Source organism: Eschrichtius robustus, chromosome 5 (assembly GCF_028021215.1).
Source record: "Eschrichtius robustus isolate mEscRob2 chromosome 5, mEscRob2.pri, whole genome shotgun sequence".
Classification (NCBI taxonomy): domain Eukaryota; kingdom Metazoa; phylum Chordata; class Mammalia; order Artiodactyla; family Eschrichtiidae; genus Eschrichtius; species Eschrichtius robustus.
In genome coordinates, this window is record NC_090828.1 from 133,803,061 (window position 1) to 133,827,858 (window position 24,798).

Below are 24,798 nucleotides of genomic sequence, written 5' to 3' on the forward strand. Positions count from 1 at the left end.
TTAAACAGAAATAAACTATTGGTGCCTGAAACAACTCAAATGGATTTCGAGGGAATTATGCTGTGGGAAGAAGGTAGTTTCAAGAGGGAATGTCCAGCATGATGGTGGGGGGATGGCCAGAGGAGACAGCTATGTGCCAGGTTGGAAGCATACCAGTTCAGATTGCCGCAGGTCAGAAAGATCCAGAAGATGATTTTTCAAAGAAGTTGAAATCCATAGAATACCTGAAATGTCCAAATATTAAAAAAAAAATAATAATTATTAGAGACATTTTCAAACATACACAAAAAGGCAGAATAGTATAATTGTCCCCAATGTACCCTCCCCTGTTTCAGTATTTATCAATAGGCTACCATTTTTGTTTCCACTATGCCCCTCTTTGTTTTCAATGAAGTATTTTAAAAAACAGATTGTGGACATAATCATTTTACTACAAATCCCTAAGTATGTATCTCTGACAAAGATGAACGTTTTATCTTTTAGAACATAACCACACTACCATTATCATAGCCAGCCAAAATTAAAAATATTTAAAGATACCAAATCTGATTTTAATTTTTCTGGTTCTCTTAATTTTGTCTTTGCTTTGTTGGAATCAGGATCTTGACAAGGTCCATACACAGTGTTTGATTGATATGTTTCCTGCATTTCTATCCCCCTTTTTGCCATTTATTTTTTGAAGAAACTGAGTCAGATGTTCCCAGAGTCTGAATTTAACTGATTGTGTTTTTATATATAATGTTGAGCGTGTTTCTTTACCTCTTACTGTGAATTAGTGTTTAAATCTCAGGGCTTGATTAGATTCAACTTCAAATCTTTGCAAGAATGTATCTTAGGTGGTGCTGTGTATTTCTTATTACCTCACGTTGCAGGCATCTTGATAATCACTTTTGGGGATGTTGAGATTGATCGGTGAGTTTGGGTATCGTTAATTTAATCCATCCACTAAAAAAGGACCCCCATCAACTTTTCATCTAATGATTTAGCAATCCTTGATAATCATTTTCTAATTCTTTATTTCATTGGTCTTTATTTCATTCTGCTGAGGGCAGAATCATGAAATGATTGTTGTCTTAAGTCAGTTCTGGAGTGGTCTGTTACCTGGCAATGCATAACTGATAACGCAGGTACTAGAGATGAAACAAGATTACCAAATACTGGTAATTGTTGAAGCTAGTTGTGATATCAGGTTTATTTTATTACTGTCTGTGCTTTTTGCATGTATTTGATTTTTTTGTGATAAAAAGTTAAGAAGAAAATACTGAATTTAAATATCACTTGAAATAATTTGTAGTTCAATTCATTTATTTTAGTTTCCTTTCCATAATTATGAATTGCACCTTTTCTTCTAGTATATTTAATTTTGTTTTTTTGGTTATTTAAAATATTTATATTGCTTCAAAATTAAAAATATGGCATATTCAGAAAGGCCTAGCTTTTGTCCCTCTCCCCTCTTTCTCCCATTCTTTCTCTCCCCATAGGTATCCATTTAAATTAGTTTTCACCTGCATATTTTGGAAGGCATTTTAGAGAGTTGTTAGTGAATTTGTAGTTAAATTTGTGATACATACCTAGAAAATAAGGCAATTGAGAAGAAGAATAAGACAGTTATTAATTTCTAGAAAAATGAAATTGTGTTCAGGAAAGGAAACAACCACATTATCATATTTGCTATTCATGAATAGCATGCTTGCTGTTGTATTAGCATAAACAGTAATGATTGATCTAACTAAAATTGTGATCCTACTCTATTGGCAGTATGTGGAAACCGAAAGTTCTTTGTATGTGGGGAGAGGTGATGAAAAAAGCTAAATTCTCATCTTTCCTATTGGTAAGTGAATAGGTGACCTATAAATACGGAAAATCAAGAAGTAGCAGTATAGACATACAATTTAGAGATACAATAGTCAATACCAAAAGAATAAGCTAAGAAGTAAATGTCATCATCTCTGCACAGAAGGGAGGTAAGGCCTATTGGTTTTTCGTAACAAGTCTGGTGATTCATGAAAAAAAATTAAGTAAGCAAAAAATTGACAAAAAATAAGAAGCAACATAGCATGAAACAATTTAACATTAATAATAATAATAGCTTATATTTATCAAGCACTTCCTACGTGCCAAGTACTATGTTAAGTGCTGAACGTGGATTATCTCTGAATCCTTACTTCAGTTGTATGAGATAGACTCTTTTTTTATGCCTATAACCGCATGAGAGAATTAATGCTTTGAGAGTATATTAGCTATTTACTGCTGCATGATGAATTACAGCAAAAGTTATCCTCTGGAAACAACAGACGTTATTACTTCATAGTCTCTGTGGGTCCTTGAGCAACTTGGCTGGGTAGTTCTGGCCCAGTCTTATGGGGCTGCCTTCAAGGTGTCAGCCAGGGCTACCGTCACTTCAGTTAAAACTCTGGAGAGAAGCTTCCAGGCTCATGCTGTGGACCTCTTCAAAGGGTTACCTCAGGACCTAGCAGTCGGCTTCTCTGAAAGCAGGTGCTCCAGAAGAACCCGAGTTGGAAGCCATGTGTCTTTTTACAACCTGGTCTTGACAATGACATCACCTTCTGTCAGAAGCAGGTCAGTAAGTCTAGACCACACTCAAGGGGAGGGCGCGAATTCCAAGAGGTGCTGATGAGTTATCTTAGAGGTTGCCAGGTGTGTTATCAGATGTGTGACACACACCTTGGTGTGTTATCAGGTTTAGGCCAGTAGAAATAAGCTATATATGTTATGCTCAATATGCAGGGTGCAAACTGACCCTCCCATGGACCCACAGCTTCAGAAACAGTGTATGACTGCAAGGGAGAATTACATGAGTTCAAGGATCACCTTGAATTCACTCTAATTTATACAAAGTCAAAGCCTCTAAAGCTTTAGGACTTTATTTGTAATGAATTATTTGAATCACCCCTCACACTTGATCATGTCAAACTACAGCTTCGTATTCCTGGGCTGGGACATTAGTCACAGGGGCATGGTAGTTAAGGTGAGGAGTTAGTGCTCTATCTTAAAAACTGTCAGGAGCCACTGAAGTGTTTTCAACACAGGAGGATGACATAATATTGGACGCGTACCTGCTGCTCTGAGCTACATTATTTTGTCTCAAGCATCAGACGACATTCTACTTTCTCATGTGTGAAGCCGCAGATCCTCCTTTCCACCCTACCAAATTCATTCATGTGGGTGTAATGAGATTTATCAATTTCTTTTACCTTCAGACTGTTCAGAGTATCCCATCTCAGGACAGCTGTGTCTGCCTCTGTCTGAGCACATAAAGACCTTTGTGGCTGTAACCAGGCTGCGAGCTTTCTAAGGCACAGACTCATTGCCACATCCTTGGTCCTTCGGTGGCCACCACACTGTTGACACATATGAGGAACTCAGTAAATGCTTGTTAAGTCAAAATGGACTAAACTTGATTGGGCACCTACTATAGGGCAGTTATTGTGCTGAGCTCTGGGTATATAGAAATAAGGCCGTGTCATTTTACTTTATAAATGGAAAGTCATGACTGTATATTCAGTTTTTCATTCACTAATCAAACATTTTCTTATTGAGGTATAGTTAATGTACAATGTTGTGTTAGTTTCAAGTGTACAACAAAGGGATTCAGATATACATATATATATATATATATATATATTATTTTTCAGATTTTTTCCCCTTATAGATTATTACAAAATATTGAGTATAGTTCCTTGTGCTCTACAGTAAGTCCTTGCTGGTTATCTATTTTATATTTAGGAGTGTGTACATGTCAGTCCCAGACTCCTAATTCATCCCTCCCCCTCCCCCTTTCCCCTTTGGTAACCATAAATTTGTTTTCTATGTCTGTGAGTCTGTTTCTGTTTTGCAAATAAGTTCATTTGTGCGTTTTTTTAGGTTCCATATATAAGTGATATCATATGATATTTGTCTTTCTCTATCTGGCTTACTTCGCCTAGTATGATAATCTCTAGGTCCATCCATGGTGCTGCAAATGACATTATTTCATTCTTTTTAATGGCTGAGTGATATTCCATTGTATATATATACAACATCTTCTTTATCCATTCCTCTGTTGATGGACATTTAGGTTGCTTCCATGACCTGGCTATTGTAAACAGCACTGCAATGAACATTGGGGTGCATGTATCTTTTTGAATTAGAGTTTTCTCCAGATATATGCCCAGGAGTGGGATTGCTGGATCATATGGTAGCTCTATTTTTAGTTTTTTAAGGCACCTCCATACTACTGTTCACCTTAGTGACTGCACCAATTTACACTCCCACCAACCGTTTAATAAGAAGGTTTCTTTTTCTCCACTCCCTCTCCAGCATTTATTATTTTTGTACATTTTTAACTTGTGATCTCCCACTGTGAGTGTGGCATTCTGCTAGATGCTGGAACACAGCCTCAAACTACACACTGCCACCACTCTTAAAGATTCTGCAACTATTGCAGGAGACAGAACAGTGTATGATGCCCTAGCTTCACAGCTGTGCAAGCGTAGGGGAAGGACAAACACATCAGCATAGGGAAGGGCTGTTTAAGAGGGAAGGGGAGACATTTTGGAGGATGTAACCTCGGAGTTGTTTAGAAGAATGAACATTAGGATGAATGGAGGATGCAAGCCATCAAACATTGGGGCACTGGTTTGTTAAGGCTTGGGGAGAAAGTTGAGGTTATAGGAGAAAGGAAAGAAATCACAATTGAAAGTAAATGTAATAAGTAGGAGTTACTGATCCTCCAAAGGGATATGCAGAGCCAAGCCAAGTTTCTTCTCTGCTGCCTTTGTGTCTTTCCAGCCCTCTACGAGCAATCCTGCGAGGTGTACAGGCACCAAGGCAACACAGCTGGTTTCTTCTACATCGACTCAGATGGCAGTGGGACCCTGGGACCTTTCCAGGTGTACTGCAACATCACAGGTAAGGGTGCAGAATTCCTACTCACGCTTCATGTCACTGCGTGATGCAAAGGGAAATCCACTGGAAGGGGACACTTGTATAAATAAAAATTTAAAGGACCAACTTCAGGGGGGAAATGGTATTTAGGTAACTAATAGGAGTTAACAGCTAGGTTATTTTCATGAGAGAAGAAAACCTGTTAATGGTCTTGACAAGGTTCCACTGAACCAAGAATTAAATATCAAGCATTTTCTGCAGAGCTGAACAAGGTCATGTCTCTCTTAAAATTCAAAAACAGAAAGAGAAGGAAAATAACCCAACAGACAAAAAAACAAACGTCAAAATCAATAGAAAGCCCTGATTCAGGAAGTGGGAAAGCTTGATTCAGGTCTGGCTCTGAGGACCGTGTGACTCCGAGGGTCACTCTGAGCTCCAATTCTGCATCAGTGAAATGGAAATAGTAGTTCCTGCCTCTTAGAGTTGTGAGGATGAAACAAAATCATCTGTATTGCTGTAACTAGCCAGGGTACTTATCCCGCAGATGCCTAACCAAAACACTGAGCTATTTCTATTTTCCCTGGCAATCTCATAACATCTTGCCACTTTTTTCTAAAGTGCCTACGGACGTATTAAGAGCCGATTATTACATGGGTTTAGAAGCAGCATGTGATCACTAATTTATTCTTAAAAAAATAATTCCACACCCCAAACCTGATGTAATAGTTATTTAAAAATATAGCAATGCAAGCACTCCCTCTGTTTAGAATGTCAGTTGGCACATACACATTTTTTGTTTGTTTGTTTGTTTTGAGCACTGGCCTTCGGAGACACCAGCAGAATCATGTAATGAAGAAGAAAAGTAGGAGCCTATTAAAGCTCTTTGAGTCCTCAGGCCCCAGACTTCGCTGCAACAGGGCGACCACATCTGTGGAGGTCTGTCTATAGCCAGACACTGTCCTGGCCACACAGGATATGCAGAGAAATAAGGCATAGTCATCGTCATTCATGAGGCAGTAAAATCAGGGAAAATAGCATGCAGTATCACAGGTAGAAATGCAAGCAAGCCATTGCCAAAATGGTGATTGAGGACATTAGCAGTAATTTGTCCACCTGAATACAAAAGGCCACAGGTTTTCTGCAGAAAATGCTAGTTACATGGAATTGGATGCCATTTCATTTCATTTCCATCATACTTCGTCTCTTCAAAATGTATGCTAGCTGCCTCTCAGTAGCCCTATAACATAATTAGAAATTGCGTTACTGTTTTCTTTTCACGGTTGTGCCAGCCTATAATGTTCAACAACCTGGTCAAGAAGTAGGCTTCTCAGTGGATCTTGGTTATTTTCAAACTTAATTAACATATGGATCTCTGGGGAATCATGCCAAAAATAGACTTTGCAGACCCAGAAATTCTAAATTCAGTAAATGCACTTCTGTTGAGCTTTCCAAATGATTCTGATGCAATTTGTCCCCGGTCCACAATTTACAAGAAAAGGAGGAAGTGTTTTGTTTGCAGAAGAAGGCAAAGGAGGTCAGTGCCTGCTGAGTGATGGGTGTGACAAATGATAATAGGATTTGTGGTAATAGCATCAATGACTCAGCTCCTACCATCTTTGGGAACAGAACTGAGAGTTTACAAATATCATCTCTTTTAATTCTTGGCAACAAAAGTCTGAGGTGGATATTTTTAACTCTATCTTACATAGAAGGAAAGAGCACATGACAATTTCATGACTTGCTCGAGATGATAAATCCTGGGACTAATAGTCAAAGACTCAGGAAGCAAACAAGACCTTCTGGTGCAGCAATAATCTATATCACTAAAACATTAACTGGATACTTTGTATTGCTTATGTTTTGCTTGAAGCCGCGCTTTTATTTTTGTTATAAAAATAATGCTAATTATGGAAACTTTAAGGAAAAGAAGAAAAGTGTGAAGAAATGTTAAAGTCACCTACACACCGCAATCCAGGGATTGCTATTGATATTTTATTGTTAGAATTTCCTTGGGACTTTTTGCTATGAATGCATATGTGTGTTTTTCTATGAATGTATATGTTTTTAAATGTATATTTTTACACCATGCATTTAAGAAACAAGCATAGACATCCTATTTTCATTAAAATATATAGTTTGAAATTAAAATACATACATTAAATATAGCTTGACAAATTTAACTCTCCAAAATAATGTTAAGTACAATGACACTGATTCGTAGGTCTCATTTACATGAAATGCTCTGCCTCTCTTTGGAAAGACTTCTCTCGGGATTTATGTTTGATACTTTGTCCAGGAATGGCTAAAGATGAATGTTTACATATATTAAATGTTGCCGTTTTGCTGATGTGATGCCGAAGGCATCAGGACCTCTGAGTTATGTCCCAAAATTGATAGGGTGCGTTGTGCACAATTGGGGATTTCTTTGACATATGCTTTTCTGGTCACATGCAATTGCAAAATATATAGGTGTTTGGTTTTGTTTTTGTTTTCCTAAAATACCTGTAAAAATAAAAGCAAACTTCTGTGTAGACGAATTATATCCATATTTAACTGACAAACATTTTTAATGCCTAAACATAACGATAACGAAATACATAATTTTTTATTTGTCAGTGTTAACTGTTCTTAAATGTGAGTGACTTACGACACTAGGAAAAGTGTGACAAAGTGGTCCAGGGAAGAGAGGAAGGGGGAGGGAGAGGAGGAGGAAGGGAGGGGAAGGGGGAACGGAAGGAGGGAGGAAATGGCCAGAGAAGACTTGCTGCGCGTTTAACTCCGGTTTCCAAGAGCACAAAGCTGCTGGTCTCTGCACTTTTCAGAGGCATTCCTGGGGCATAACACAGAGAGTGTAAACCAAGCTGGGACGCAGGGAACCTGGGCTCTCTCTCTTTCTGCTCTTTGTGCCAGTCGTCGGCTGGGTGCTCCCAGACTGGCTGTGCATCTCGAAAATAAGGATCTGGAGCTAAGTGGTCCCTCAGGCCTCCCTCATTTAGAACTCCCTGAGAGATCATTTGAGGTGCCAAAGAAAAGGAGAAGTTTCCCCTAAGTCTGCAGATACTTGCAAATGGATGTCATGAGGGTAAAGGGCGGGTTTTAGTTGTGGAAAAGTGTAAATCTGAATCCCAGCTGCCTCGCATCTCTCTTTACAGAGTACCCTGGGGGTAGCTCCCCATTTCTATAGGTGAGGTGGCACCTTGCCTCCCCCCACCCCGGGAGATTTAAGTCTCTGCATCTTACCTACCACTGGGTGATCCTGGGGAGATGAGGTCCACGAGTGCTCAAGGAGCAACTGCCCTCTTTGGTGTAAGGCAGTGTGATCTCTGCATGCGGACAGTAGGACAAATGATAGGAGTAACTTAGGGGGTGATTAGGCTTATCTGTAAAGTGGACTGAATCTTGGCTTCTACAGATTTTGACAGGGTGCCATAACCCAGGCTGCATTCTGACACTAGGGGGTAGGAGAGAAGGATGAGAAAGAGAAAGAGTTAAGTTTCTTCAGGAATACACACTTGGCCTACTTTTAACGTATCTCTAAATGATGTACAATTCATTTCAGCTCAGTGTAAATTTGCACATTTCAGGCACTGCACAAACTGCAAAGGATACACAATCGTGTCTGTCTTAGTCTCTCTGGGCTGGTCTAGCAACATTCCGCAAATTGAGTGGCTTCCAAAACCCCAGGAGTATATTGTCTCACAGTTCTCGAGGGTGGAAGACCAAAATCAAGGTGCCAGCAGGGCCACAACCCCTCTGAAACCTGTAGGGGAGTCTCCTTCCTGGCCTCTCCCTAGCATCTGGCAGTTCGCTTGACCCGTGGGTGCTCCTGGGCTCCTAGAAGCAGCCCCTCAATCGCTGCATCCCTGAGACTGTCTCCCTGCTTCTGTGTGATTACATCATAGTGACATTTTCCCCACACATGTCCGTGTGTCTGTTTCCTCTTTCCTTATAAGGACACCAGTCATGTCGGCTTAGGGTCCAACCTAATGGAGTATGACGTTATCTTAATTGGATTACATGTGTGAAGAATCTATTTCCCATTAAGGCCTTGCACATTCACAGGTACAGAGTGTTAGGTCTTTAAGCGATCATTTTGGGGGACACGATTCAACACATACGAGTATTATTTCAGTCTCCTCCACAGGCTAATCATGGAAAAGACACAGCAACAATTAAAATGTCTTGACAAGGATAGCACATGTGTAGTGTGTGTTGAGAGCCCACAAGAGGGGCACCTAACCCAGCCTCTCATGGAAGAGCTATCAGTCAGGCAGGACACGTCTCTAAGAGCTGGATGGAGGGTAGGAACTGGCCAGAAGAAGACGCAAAGGAAGGCATTTCCAGGAAGAGCATATGAATGTCAGGAACAAGGTTCCAGGGTCCCTTGATCCTGCACATTTGTGGGGACCACCCAACTCACCAGGATGAGTTGCTAGTTTAGAACACTGAAAAATGCATGTACCTGAATGACTAGAAAATAAAAGGATCACAGTGACTTGATTAGGGACAAGCAAAAGTCTCTCAAGATCCGTAATCTGAACTATAGTTTCCCAGCAAGGAAATTGGCTATCTTAATTCCAGGGAACAGAATAATTTTTTTCTTCAATTTAATTTAATTTTTACTTTATATTGGAGTGCAATTGATTTACAATGGTGTGTTAATTTCAGGTGTACAACAAAGTGATAAATATACATATATCCATTCTTTTTCAGATTCTTTTCCCATACAGGTTATTACAGAATGAGTAGAGTTCCCTGTGCTATACAGTAGGACCTCGTTGGTTATCTATTTTATATATAATAGTGTGTATACGTTAATCCCAAACTCCAGTTTTTATCATAGATCATTCTTGAGCATGCCAGACTATTTAGCTGACCCTGAAGGAAAGATGAGCAACTTTCTAAGTACCAACAACAAGCCACCATCCTCAGGTTATACACGGTCTTTAGCACTGTTCCCCTCTCTGGAGGACTGGATCTGGCTTACATTAGGGACTGTTTGCAAAGGGATGAATGCACAAGAAGCAATTATGGGAATATACTGTACTATAGAGCTAGTAACAAAGGAGATGTTCCCACCATCAGACCCATGGAGGTGAGGGGAGGGCATTTCGCCAGAGCAAGAAGGAGGGCAGGATGTGAAGAATCTGTGCCTTGAGACAGCTGTGACGTGTTTGGGAACAGCCATCAAGGAGCTTGGGGAGTAACCTCAGTCTCTCCTCACCCCTTCCAGTCTCCTTCCTAGGTTTCCGTCGAGCAAATTCCGCTAGAATTCAGAAGGCAAGAGCACTTATTGGTGTAGTGCCTTTAGTCAGCCTTCCCGGGCACAGAGAAGGCTGCAGAAGGATGGAAAGTATATCTAGTGGGGCAAATGAAAAATATATTGTTTATAAAGAACCGTCCAAAGAAGCCTGGGGGAAAAAATGATTTGAATTCATCAAGGATCAAGGATGGTGGTGAGGTGGGCATGGTGAGTGAAATCCACAAACCATGCAAATATATGAAGCATGGATTTGTCCATTAGGTTCCCACCTGAAGCAGAAAGGACCTCCCTTTGCAGGTTTAGTCGAAGGGAGGTTAAGATTGATGCAAAAAACATACATGAAGGAGAGACTTCGAGAGCTAGCTTACTCTAAAAGTTGATAAGCCACTCAGGTGATGAGTAATTAAGGGGCAAGTGGACAACTGAGGGAAACTGTGACATATACCAGAATGTAGTGTTTTGTTCAAAGGGACATCTGGGTCCCATGCCACTACCTGGTGGTAAAAGTCCCCTTAGCCTGAATGTGGACAGTTTCAGCCAATGATGTAAAGTTTATGATCATCCTTGGCTATGCCGGTCTAGTTGGGCAAGTAGGGAGGGATGCATTTGAGACAACAAAGAATCTAGTAGGACTCAGAATTGTATTGCTGGATGAAAATGAATGTAAGGTAGACTCACAGGATAGGTTAGATGCCATCTGGAAGTGAGGAAGTGCTGGGCACTGGGATCAATGCAAAGGGAAAGACAGAAGTGGAGAAAGAGCAGGGTACAGGAAGTAGCTGGAATTAGCGAACATCTGAGGTACCTGTACAGGAAGTGTGTGTTGATGATACACGAGAATGTGGTGAGTATATCATCCACTTGGCTGAGTCGTGATGTCCAGATATTTGGTCAGACATTATCATTAATGCTTCTGTGAAGGGGTTTTTTAGATGAGATGATCACTTAAATCAGTGGACTTTGAATAAAGAAGAATACCCTCCAAAATGTAGGTGGGCCTTGTTCAATCAGCTGAAGGTCTTAACAGAACAAAAACTGACCTCCCCCAAGCAAGAAGAAAGTCAGCCAGCAGACTGTCTTCTGTCTTTGGGATTGAACGGCAGCTGTTTGCTAGGTCTCCAGCCTCCTGGTCTACCCTGCAGATTTTGGACTTACCAAGCCTCTACAGTCTTGTGAGCCAATTTTGCACTGGAAAAAATATATATATGGTTTTTATATCCTGTTGGTTCTGTTTCTCTGGAGAACCTTGACTCACGCACTTGGTACCTACAGGTTGGGTGTGCTCTCCTCTCATTTTCTGAATATTTCTACCATGACACTGATCACACTGCATTGTAACCACTGATGTTTACTTCTGTGTTCCATGGGACTGTGAGGTCCTGGATGGAAAATGAGAGACAGAGTGTCAGGAATTCCTGGATCTACTTTTACACATACTCTAATGAGTCCAGTGTAAATGGACTGCTGAGAAATCACAGCCAAACTGAAGATTCATTTCTGCCTTACTCTATTTTTTCTTTCCACTTCCCATAATTTATCTTAGACTAAGGCCCTGACCCATTACATCAATGACAGTTTGGAACCATGGATATTGCCTTAATGTCTATTCTTAACTGGGCTTGAGTCATTCCTACTATTTGCAACCTCTTCTGCAAGTCCTAGAGTGAAAAGTGTCCTGCTCCTCCTCATTGCCCCCAAGACCTTTCACTGCTCTCCAGCCTCCACAAACCCTTTCTTTTCTCCAAACATAAGAATGGCTAGTGGGAGGAACACATGTTTTGGAGTCATATTGGAGTTCCTATTTTAGTGCTGGCACATTCTAGTCGTGTGACCTTGGACAAGTCATTTAACATTTCTGGATCTTGGTTTCCTTATCAGGAAGATGGAGAATAAAAATGTCTTCCTTTCGAGATTAATCTGAGGAATAAATATACCTGCAAAGTTCCTAGCCCCCAAATGTAGATGATCAGGAAACAGAGTAGCCAAATATCATGATGTAATATTAACCATGACCTCTTTCACTCTCACTGCTGTTCTAGTGGTATAGATAACATCTATAAGGCCATCCGAGTTGCAGAAGATAGCTATTTCCTCTTGCCAGAAATAATGTCTTTATTCCTTCTGCATTGCCATGAGATTTCAGAGACTGGAGGGATTTCTAGGAGCCTGGAGGGAGCATTTCTGAGGGGAAGCTTTCCCGTATCAATAAAGCAGAATTAGAAGGGTGAGGCACTCTGACAAGATTTTCCCTAGAACTTGACATTTCAACTCATTCAACTGTTTACATTTTGCCATTTTGAATGTTAACAGGACACCTTGTCAACATGTTAAAAGATGTTTCCCAGCCACACACTGTTCTTCCTCTGTGCAGTATGATTGCATATTGAGATGCAAAATTGTCTAGAACCACTAACAAAAACACATTTATTTCCCGTCTTGATGGATACAATGCCGTTTTCGTGTATCTAGACCTGTACAGCGATCATCAGGCATTGCAAGAAGTTTGCAAGGAAGGTTTAGTCAAATCTTGAAAGCAAAACTTGTTTTCCTTCTCAAAGAGCTCCTAATCCATTTGCAAACCACCTTGCAAGTTTCCATATCTTAACGCTCTTGCTATTATGATGCTCTGTTTCTCACTCCTTTGGCAGCAGGCTCTGGTTTCATTAAAACTCATCAAAGCATGCATAATGGAGTAGGCAGAGAAGCTGCAATTGAAGTGTCTCCAGTATTCCTGTACATAAGTGTGCAGTGGGATTGCAGGTAATAGATGATCATCCAAGTCACTGACAGAAAGAAAGGAATGTGTCCATTCAGTTTGGTCTAACAGTCGTTGGCCTTGCTTCCCAAAGTTAGAACAACATCACTGAGTTTACAGTTTCATGTATGGCCTGCACAAGGGTATGTGAGTGTACAGGAAACAAGAGTTACCCATGACATAGGACGGGACCACTTACTTATGGCACATTTATTTCTCCCCGAACTTCTTAGCGCGTTGTTAATTTTCTGCAGCTTTATTTTACACCAAAGAGAAGTAGAATTCAATTGTTGGTGCCATGTGCATTTGTAATCAAGTTTTGTCTTGGTATCTCCTATTGGCTAATTTCTACCCCCGAACACTCCACTGCTAACACACACACACACATACACACACACACACACACACACACACACACACCCCAAAAAGGAAGTATTAGCTTCCATTGCCCTGCCAAATTCTTCTACAAGGACAAGCTGGGCTCAAGTTCTCAAGTTTGTTTTCTTAATCATGTTTTGGATAACCATCATTGCAGAAGTACTGTTGCCAAAAAATTGTGACTTGATTACAGACTGTGTAAAACTGTGCCGAATATCTACTGGGCACAGGACTAGTTCAAGATGCATCACTGTGAAGTGGCTGGAATATTGTTCCCTTTTTACAAATGTGCTAATGAGGCTAGGAATTATACGAAGAGGATTCCAATTGGAGCCATCAGATCTAAATTTTTTGCTCTGTCTGGTATGCAGTACTTCTTATCAAAGGGGTCTAAAGCATGGGAGGCAACCTTCTTCTATCTGAATCATTATGCATTGGTTGTCTGCTCTGGCCAGGCACTGACAAGGCACTGAGGATATAGAAATGGTTAAGATACGGTCCCCCAAGTCCACAGAATTTATCATCTCATGTCCTTGTGGTAAGAAAACACTCGGATCTTTCCCACTCTGGTTCATAATTCACACAACAGCAAGAGTGATGCTTTAAAAACAGATCTGACCATGCCTCCTCATTCCCTTCCCCTTCTACCTGTGCAAACTCCAAGCTCCTTACTCATGGCTTACAATTTTTGAAGGACATGGTTGTATAATGTGTTCATATGCATTAATTAAAAGTCTTAGGACAATGTCTGGTACTTATTATATCCTCCAAATTATGATCGTTATTATCTATTATAATTATTTAGGGACCACAAACAAGGCCTCTGGTCTTTGTATTTCAGTCTCTCCCTCTGTACATGACGGGTGATGACAATAGCTTTTTATGATTGGTATCTAGTCAAGTTAAATGAGTTAACATTTAAACAGCGTTGGAGAGTGACTGACACAGAGCAGGTGGTGGAGAAAATGTAGGTTTTTCTCCTTCTCTTCTTCCCCCTTCCCTTGGAAACATGTCGCTTCTCTGTGGGCAGCAGGTTCAGATCGATCCGGGCAGGAGACCACAGGCTGTGTCCCCGGTAGCCCATCGTTTCTCGGTTGAGACTCGCTCATGGGTGACATACGCACGGTGGCACGCTAGCAGTTTAACCAGTTGGAATAATCCTTGTGTTGTTGCTTTCTGTAAATCAAGTGTTTTCCAGAGGACTCTTTGGGGCTGAAGAATGGTCATTCACCAGCTTAGAAGAGGGAAGCTTTTTTTAAATGTCTGTCTCCCTGTTTAATACATCATGCTGTCAGCCAAGGCGTGGTGACCACATAGAGCTTCCAGAAGCCTGGTCTCTTAGGCGAAGCTGGGGAGTGGATCTGCTTGTGTGGAAGGCCCAAGCTTTAAAGGGGTCTCTCTGGATTGGCGGCAGACGGCATAATCTCCTGCTAAATTGGGCCATTAAAGAAAACTACTAAGTCATAAAGCTGTAGCATTACCCTGAAAGTAAAGCACTGTCACCTTTGAATTGCCATGAGTTTTCACAGGCACTTAGAGAAATGCCTTTCACACCAGTTTAGCGTGGCCGGTTGGCTCCAACCACGGGGGGTAAGGACAGGGGTCTCAGCACAAGGGTGGGGAGAATGATTGCAACGTGATTTCCATTGACTTATTTGCTCATTCATAAATTCACCCTCCCCTTTACTAACTTATTTCGTGAATTCCTTTATTAAACTCTCATTTATTTACTCATTCTTTAATTCTCTCATTTATTCATTTCCACAATGATTTGTTCATGGGTTCAGTTACATTATTCATTCATTCATTCAGCCAGTCAGTTATTCAGCTGGCCATCCAGGATAAGCCATTCAAATAAATTTTTCAGCACTGATGGAGATAAGCCCTAAGGTTTCAGAATGGATGCTTGTCTTGTCCTCAAGGAGCTCACAGTTCAGAAAGGGAATCAGACTTTGTAAACAGATATTTTCTGCCTGGTGTGGAAGATGGAATAGAAGCCAATAGATGGTGCAGAAAGAGTACAAAGGACACGGTGGTTAAATCAAGGGATATGAGGAGACTGGGGCCAGTGCTCAGAGAAGATGTGCTTGAAGAGATGCCCTCTGAGCTGAATCTTGTCCTAGAAACAGCTAGCATTTAATTGAGCATCTATTTGTTGGAGGTGCCATGCTAGGCATTTTACATCCATGAGGTCATTCAGGTTTTCTAGCAGTCATATGAAGAAGGTACCATTCTTTCCATTTTACAGGGAAGGGCACTGAAGTCTTGAGAGGCTAAATAGCTTGTCCAAGTTCTTACAAGGAGCGAATAGTGAAGCCAGAAGTTGGGTCTACATCTGTGATTCCCATGCCTGGGTTCCTAGCCCAAGTGACACAGATGCTCTAAGGCAAAAAAAAAAAAAAAAAAAGACCCATGTGTCCACCCTTCCTCTGGCCTGTGCTGCCCCCATCCGTCGGTCAGTGCCACAGGGGAAAGCTCTTCAAGGAAGTGACCCTGAAGGAAGGAGGTCTGGATCATACTTTCCTGGATCTTCACTTTACTCACGTATCAATTGGGATAATCGTATCCACCGTTCATGATCTTCTGAGCATTCGATGAGAATTATATAAAACAAAAGTTCTTAAATTTTATTTCTCTGCAAAATGAACTGAGACGAATGTTTAAAATGCCTTTTCCGAGGCCTGTTCCCAGCAATGTTTATTCAGCAGGTTTAGGACAGCGATCAAAAGTAACATTTTTAGCAAGCACCTGAAGATTCTGGACCTTGGCAAGTATCTATATAAGGTGATTAGCACAGTGTATAGCATTTAATGTCTCCTTCCGTATTCGTCTCCCCACTTCTAAGGTGGTGGGGGAGACTGGTCGGTGACTAAAAGAGCTGTTCTTCTTAAGACCTGAACACAAGGCTTATCCTGACCCTTTCTTGATGGACTTTTCACAGCACATTTTTATTGCAGATACCTGGTGAGCCCTTCCTCTTGGTGTGTGGGGATCAGGACACAGTCCAAACAACCAGTATATATTGAGGATCCCCTGTGTTCTGTGCGGTATAAGCCACTATAAACCACTGACCCTTGTGCCCTAGGACCTCATACTTAACTTCCAGCTCTTCAAGCCCTTCCATCTAGGCCATCCTATTCCATATTTAATTCATCCAGTTATCCTGTAGATACTCAACAACCATGGGATCCTGGGCATGTTCACTTCTGTGAGACTCAGTTTATTCATCTGCATAATGGGGACGATCAGTCACTCTTACCTCAGTGGGTTGATGTGCAGATTAAATAAAATTAAATGAGCAACATACCTCGTATGCTCAGTACGATATCTGGCATTCTCTTAAGAGCTCCGGAAATAGAAATCACGATCACCCAGCTCCATCATCATAGGAAGATCTACATGCTGAAGGAATACAGAGGCAGGAATGATCAAGTAAGGCTTTGCTGGAGACATAGGGCTTAGGTATGAAGTTGAAAGATAGGTGTCCCAGGCTAGGCAGAGAAGAGACAAGAGGAAAAATCAATCTTGATGAGCTCAGCAGTGGTATGGGTGTGGCGAGGCAGTGAGCTTGTAACCAAGGGCTCTTTGCCTCGTTTGAGGGCTCCTGGCTCACCTGTGTGTTCTAATACAAGATTACCATTGGGCAAGCACTTTTCTTGATCAGAAGAATGAAATAACAAGCGGGAGTCAAATGTGTCTCCCAGAAAGCTTGCTTGTTCTCGCTCACTTTTTCTCTGAGCCCAGGATTCTGGCGAGAAATGATGACTCAAAGTCAGTCTAGACCTTCCAAAGAATTAAAAAAGCCCAAGATGTACTAGCAGCTTGTGATTCCACATTCTGTGAAGTAAGGGAAGCAGAGGGACCCTTTGTCTGGGAGTCTTTTTTTATAACTATTCACGGCAGGTGAACTCAGGTCTCAGGAGCGCCAATCAGCCTTTCCTGCTCCGGGCACAAGAGTTTGTTCTATTTGTATCTGCTTGTAAAGGGAAGCTGGTAAGAGACATTTGCTGGTTAGACTGTCTGTGCGGACGGTTCCACATGGCTTTTTCTGTGCCACCTATGAGTATTCTGTCCAACTCTCATGCCTTTTATCCAGTTTTATTCTTCTGGAATGTCATTTCCTCACCTCCTTCTTTAGACCGAGCCCTCATTCTTTTCTCCTATGACTGTCCTTTGCCCATCACCATTCTCAAGGCTCCCCCTTGAATCCACATAATCAACAAACATCTATCCAATCCAGCATCGGTGGTAAGAGCTTGGCCTTGGTTTGCGTCCCAGCGCTGACACTTCCTAGTTTTGTCAAGTTACGTGATCTAGGGAGTTACTTGGGCTCCTTGCTCCTTAGCTTTCCTCCTTTGTCATTAATAACAGAACCTGTGTATGAGGTTGTTGTGAGGTTTACATGAGTTAATCGCTGTAAACCATAAGAAAAAAATTCCTGGCATTATATACCCAATATGTGTTAGCCTTAATTATTTTCATCACTCTATTCCCAGAAACCTTGACACTGTTTTCTTGGTGTTTCTGGGGATACAGTGATGAAAATAATAACTAATAAATTTTAGGAATATATAACACCTGGTGCCTTGAAAGCACCCCTGCAAATTAATTCAACAGCAATAACTGATACTTATATTTGAATATAGATGGGCTACCATGGTGTGGATGGTTGAATTTGATAATAGTTTTTGCTTTTGGATAATTATTTGGTCCATTGGTCCTTAGCTCTCTCTCTCTGTGTGTGTGTGTGTGTGTGTGTGTGTGTGTGTTTATAAGGGCACATGCACATGAGTTTGCTGGGGCAGAGTAGGATAGTTTTGAGCCTTTTCTACATGTGAAGCCCTGTGTCAAGCACTATCTTATTTCCCCAAAGATTTTATTCTGAAGACTCCAAACCTACAGAAAAGTTGAAAGAATAGTAAAATGAGCGTCCGTAGGCTTTTCACCTAAACTCTCCAAATATTAAAATTTTGCCCCATTTGCACATATTTGTTCTACTCTCATCCGCCCCCTTCCTGTCCTTCCTTCATCCTCATATAAAATGTTTTTTTCTTTTTCTGAACTATTTGAAAGCAAGTTGTGGACATAGTGATAATTTAAACGTGAAGACTTCACTTGCATCTCCCGACAATAGACACTATGCTATATAAGCACAAAAATAAAACCATAAGAAGAAAATAAACATCACTTCAATGAATGTTATCTGGTATATAATCCATCTCGTTCCTACCGTGTCTTGTATAGCAGTGTCTGTTTTTCTATTTTTATTTGGATCTCAAGCAATGTCCATAGGTGGGATTTAATCGTCCTGTCCCTTTAGTCTCTTTTAACTAGAAGGGCCCACCCCCTAACCCATCTTGTTTTGTTTGCTTTTCATAACAGACATTAAGTTTTTGAAGAGTACAAGCCAGTTGTTAAGTAAACTGTTCCCAGGGGGAGCAGGGTGAGGGAGGGGTGGATTGGGAGTTTGGGATTAGCAGATGCAAACTAGTATATAGAGAATGGATAAACAACAACGACCTACTGAATAGCACAGGGAGCTATAGTCAATATCCTGTGATAAACCATAATGGAAAAGAATATGAAATATAATATATATATGTATATGATCACTTTGCTGTATAGCAGAAACTAACACGACATTGTAGATCAAGTATAGGTCAATAAAAAATAAATTTAAGAAGAAGTAAAATGTTCCACATTTTGGTTTTTTCCTGGTTATTTCTTCATTGTTAGAATACTTTGGCAGAAAGCCTCATGGGGGGTTGTCTCCCACCAGAAGGCACGCGATGTCAGTTTGTGCCATGACTGGGTGGATCTGCTCCATCATTTGACTAAAGCAGCTCCACCAGATCTCTGCATTGTGAAGGTGATTTACGATCAGTTATCTGCGGAGTTCTATGCAGACATTATGTGAGTATCCTGGTCTCCATCATTTCCTCCCCACGTGTTAATGATCCTGACCTGTGTAAGTCATGACACTGGAGTTTGTAAAATGTCGTTTTTCTAATTGTATTATCCCTTCTGCATTTATAGCTGCTTTTGTCTACAGAACTTTTGATTTCTCACCTTGCCTTCACTTACCCTTGTATCTGTAGAGGCTCATAAATTATTTCACTTTAAAACATTGTTACTATTACATTGTTACATTGTTACTATTACATTATATTTATTAGATGTTCAAATTGTCCCCAAATTAGCTAGTAATGGTCCCTTTAATTCTGTTCCTATGTCTTTCTTGCATGACCCCATTAATCTTGGAGCACTTCCATGCTTTCTAGCACAAGATGCTCCAAGACGTTACCTTGAACTTTCCCTGCCTAGACCCAGACTCAGCTATTTTCCCAAAGAAGCCTAGTTCCTTTATGTAGCAAATGGTATTTGAAAGTTAAGATCTAGGTGTTAGGTTTGTTTATTGCTTCTCAGCCTTTTCTGTGGACAGAGCTAGAAAATGTGTGTGTGTGTGTGTTTAAATTATGAGTTGATACATTTATCTTTAATGCAAATCCAGCACCATTAGATCTTTTCTCATCATTCTATCTTCCATATATATTTCTCTTCTCTCACACTGAGAAATTATCCCAGCATCCATATATTTTCTAATTTAGTCTATCCTGTAATATACACCAATAGTTTCAGAATCACATCAGCAATAGCACTACTAATAACAAGTAAAGTTTAAGATTTACTTGAATTTTAAATTTTGTTCTTAGACTATATCCTCAGGATGTATAGCTAGACAGAATAGAGTATTAAAAAAGTTACTTGAATTATTTTTTTTCTCCCTTGTGGTTATTTTATCTATTTAATATATAGACAGGGTTTTTTGTATCTGTTTAATATTCAGTTTTAGGGTTTGCCTTTCTTCATCCTTTTGATTTAATTTTATGTTTTAAATATATAAAACATTTTAATGTTACAGAAGTCAAATATATTTACAATGGTTGACCAGGGATGTCTTGTTCTCACTCATATTGCCTTCACTCTGTTCTTACCCATTTCCTCTCGATAATCATTTAGTTTATCCTTCCTGTGTGTATCCCTTTTTCTCCTTTGTTCTTGCACAACATGTAGCATAGTCTTTTGCACCTTAATTCCTGGAAATCATTCCATCTATCCTGGAAATCATTCTAGATCGGTTTAGAGAAATCTTATGTGGTCTTTATTATGACTACATAGTATTTCACCGTGTCAGTTAACTATACTGTGTCCAATCAGACATCTATTGATAGATAATTTACCTTTTTTCCAAAATTCTGCTATTTGTAATAGATATTCCGGGCTGCACAGCAGAATTTCAAGTATGCATTGAAACATCGTTTCCTATCATGTTTCACTTTCCTGTTGATTTTAAGAGCTGTCACTGAAGCCAGTAAAAATCTTGGTAGTCTGTTGAAGGTTTAGTTCAGTGGTAAGTGAATACCTACTGTGGGCCAGGTGCTAGTCATACAAAGACTTAACGAGACATTCTCTTCCCTTGTATAGCTTACAGTTTAGCAGGGGGTCTGAGTAAACAAGTTGGAGTAATAGCGCTTGAGTGAGACAAACACAGTATGCTGGTGGAGTTAGAAAAGGCTTCCCACTGGAGATGATGCTGGCACTCTGACAATAACATTGATAGTGTGATGAAGTCCAGAGCAGGGACATCAGCTGAAAGAAAGAAATAATTCCATGTTCCTCTTTGAGCTTTCTTTTTGTCAGTCACCTCCAGAACCAGAATCTAAGATCCATGGAAGCAGAGTAAGTAGACCCTTCCATTTCAGAAGGCTTGTCTTCTTTTGTGACCTGGTGAGAGGTGACATAAGTGCTGGGTGACCCTTCTTAGGACCAAGGCATGCCCTCTGCAGTCAGCTCACTACTCTATGAGTTCCTTCTTGGCTACCTCAGCTCTTACTAAGGGAAGGATGGGGACTACTATTTCCTGTGTACTTGTGGTCCAGGTACTGGGTTATATATATTGTCCTAGAGCCAATGTCATTTAGTCCTCATGATAAAGTGTGAGGTAGAGGTTATTTCTCATTTGCATTTTGAGAAAACAGAGGTTCAGAGAGGTTGGAGAGAATTCCAGCATCACTCTGCTAGTAACTGACAGATGGAGGGATTGAATTCAGGTCTGTGTCAGTGCCCAGAGTTTTCCGCAGAATGCACCAACACAGTGCCTGCCACAAAGATGCTCCTAAAAGCCTCTAAAGATAAGATGTCTCATAGCAACAAAAGCCCCTCCCTCTTCCCATCAGGTGACTTGGATGTGCAGCCCCCTTCTCCCCCCACCCCCCGCCCCTTCCCCTGCCTGGGAGGCGGGCACAGGCTCCCCTTGGCCACACATCTGCTGCTGCAAGCTTTCAGCTTCCATGGAGCTTCTTTCCCAGAACCAGCTGTGAACACCTTACGCTCAAGGTCCGGGGTGGCATTCAGCCTGGTACCCCTCATCCCACCACCTACTCAGGCCCTAACATCGTGCTCTGCACACACTAGACTTTCCGTTAAGTTTTCCTTGAATAAACCAGCGAATCAGAAACAAAGTACCATGCAATGCACATGAAATCTATTCAAGACCACACATCACCCCCCCCCCCCACCAAGATCATAAAACAGATTTCCCAGGTCTCTTTGATCATGCCACTAATTGTAAAGCAAGGGAAAAGAAAAATAACCCCCCAAAAAGGTACATAAAAAGTAAAGGCTCGAGCGAAGTAGTAGAATAAATCACGGCCAAGTATGTTGTCTGGAAGTCGTGAGGTGTGCGGTCCAGGCGGGCGGGTTGGGGAGCGGCAGGGGCTGAAAGGGGCTCCCCGCACCCCCGTAACCCTCCGGCGCCCCGGGGGCTGCGGTTCCTGCTTCCAGCTAACGCAACGTGCACGGTGGCCCGACCAGGAGTCTTAAACCGGTAATGCTACCTCCCCGGAACAGCCGCAGAAGCTCAGACACTAAAAGCAGCCGCGTCTGCAGGTGGTTTTAGCAGGCAAGGAGAATGCTCGCCTAGGCAGCTGGGCTGGTCCACAGGGGAGGGGAAACAGCTCCTGCGGGAATTCTGAAGGCTTTTAAAGGAGTTGAAAACTGTTTTCCACCTCTTGTCTCCTTTCCCTTTAAAGGTTGAGGAGAAGGTGGCACGGATCCCCTCCGCAGAGGTTCCCGCAATGAAGTGATGCGTCCGCTCCTGCCGAATCACTTCCTCTAAAGGGCTTGCGGCAGTTCAGCTCTGATTTCTAGCCGGGTTCCCTGAGCCAGCCTCTGAGCCCAGCTCAGCGCTGTGCGTTTCGTTAAGCGCTCACAGCATCAGTGGAGTATCTCCAGTTTACAGAAGCGGAGACCGAGGCTGGGGGAGGTTCCCCGTCTCTGCTGGGGTCAGGAATGTGGTCAGTGGCAGAGCTGACAGCCAGATCCGTTGATCCCAAAGCCCTTGCTTCCCTCCATCGCATCTGCCTCTACTGGCTATAGAAGCCCTTTCTAAGCCGATACTTATCAGCGGCCATGGCCGAAGATTTAAATGGGGAGATGAGGGACAAACATGAAAAGTTAAATAACTCTCAATGCAGAACGACAAGAGATGGCATGGATGGTAAATGAGTGGTAGAGACAGTGCTTTGAGGGTTATTTAAGCTGTCTTTACCCTTGGCATAGAAAATTCACTTTGTCAACATAGATAACTGTACAAGAAGTGACCCCAGGGACCTTTCCGTAGACTTGCTTTATTACAATAGGAGTGCAAGTGAATTGGCACACTTTTCAAAGGACTGTAGGCAGCTCCCCGCAGTGATTTAAGTTCAATTAAACTGGGTACTGATGATCTGTAGACTTCCCTTCCTTCCAAGCATTGTGAGAGGAAAATTGAAGGTTTCTTTTCTGCCTCTGCAAAGTGACAGATAATGTGTATAGAATCAGGTTTTATTAATCAGAGTTATCTCTTGTCGCTCTCTCTCTCTCTTTTTCCGCTCTCCTCCTGTTTGTTCTTTCTTCTGAGTGGTGATCTCCATGGTAACAGATGGAACAGCTTATAGCATCTGTAATGGCTATTATTAATAATAATAATGATCATCACAATGATAATACCGATCAGATCGAACGAGAGCCAAAATAAGAGAGTTAAGTGGTGTCTCTGTATGTAAACAGTTTACAGTTTCTGAAATGAGAGCGAGAGGGACCAGGCGGATCACCTAGAGCTCCAGGGCGAAGGTTCCTAGAGGGCTTTCCTGGGGTGACAACCGGGAAAGATTTCACAGCAGGGATAAGGAAATAGAATATTCCAGAATATCCTGCCATTATTACTCTGCTGACTCTTTGTGAAACCTCTTTTGCTTTTCTCTTGATGATGTTATTGACTGCGTGTATTTTGATCGTATCACTTGAAAGTTCTTTTACATGTGTACCCTTACATAATACATGCTGGTGGTTGGCCTCCTCTTGATGAAGATCTCCTGAAGTCTTACACGGTGCTCAATGCTAGTCGAGGTGCTGATGGTCTAAGGATGAAAGACCTCTGTTGACCTGTCCATTCTCAAGGAAAACAGTGTATAGTCTAGCGCCAGCCCCAACCCTGCCACCAATAGAACTCTGGGCATCGCCACTTACTTGTAATCTCAAGAGTACTTAAAACAGCATGAGACATCTGTCATTCTCATGCATACCACGTTTTCCCCCAAATGATGGTAAACTTTTGAAGAAGTTAGGCAGTGCACTGTCCTCCTGTGTATGTACCCTGGGGGCTAGCACACGGTATACATAGAATGAGTGACACATTTCACATCCTGGGAGATCTCAGTTTTGTAAGGAGATAGACTTGAAAGCTAAATTCACAAAGCAACATGGGAAATGCTTTACTCGTCTTCATAACAACCCATTGTCATATCTTTGAAATGAAGCCTTGGAGCTTTATAACACATGCTATTTGATGGCCTATGGCCTGTAACTCCTTTATGCTTAAAGGTGGCATGATAGCTTGTATGGATTTGGGTTATGGCATCATTTGCACTCAGGCAAGTGCATTGGGCTGAATGCTGCTTTGAAAAAGCAAATATTTTATTTTTTTGTTCTAATGAGATATAATTGGCATACAACTTTGTGTAAGTTTAAGATGTACAATGTGTTGATTTGATACATTTATATATTGCAATATGATTATCATGGTAGCATTAGCTAACACCTTTATTATGTCACGTAATTATCTTTTATTTTTTCTGGTGGGAACAATTAAGATCTAGCCTCTTAGCAACTTTGAAGTTTATAATACAGTACTGTTGACTATAATCATTATGCTGTGCATTCGACATCTAGAACTTATTTATCTGCTAACCACAAGTTTGTACCCTTAATTAACATCTTTCCATTTATCCAAAGCTATAGTAAGTAAAACAGTATGGTATTGGCACAAAAATAGCCACATATACCAGTAGAACAGAACAGAGAGCCCAGAAATAAACCCTCATGTAAACGATCAATTGATATTTGACAAGGGAGCCAAATATACTCAATGGGTAAAGGACAGTCTCTTCAATAAATGGTGTTGGGAAAATGGACA

At 41.2% G+C, this 24,798-nt stretch overlaps 1 protein-coding gene across 2 annotated transcripts in view; it reads left to right on the forward strand.

Annotated features, from left to right (window-relative positions):
• The window catches only part of CNTNAP5 (contactin associated protein family member 5), an 879,857-nt gene that overhangs the window by 598,842 nt on the left and 256,217 nt on the right, over positions 1-24,798 (forward strand). For both annotated transcript variants that reach the window (XM_068544014.1, XM_068544015.1), the window contains exon 12: positions 4,792-4,911. In XM_068544014.1, the coding sequence (XP_068400115.1) occupies positions 4,792-4,911 (120 nt within the window). The remainder of the gene's footprint in view (positions 1-4,791; positions 4,912-24,798) is intronic.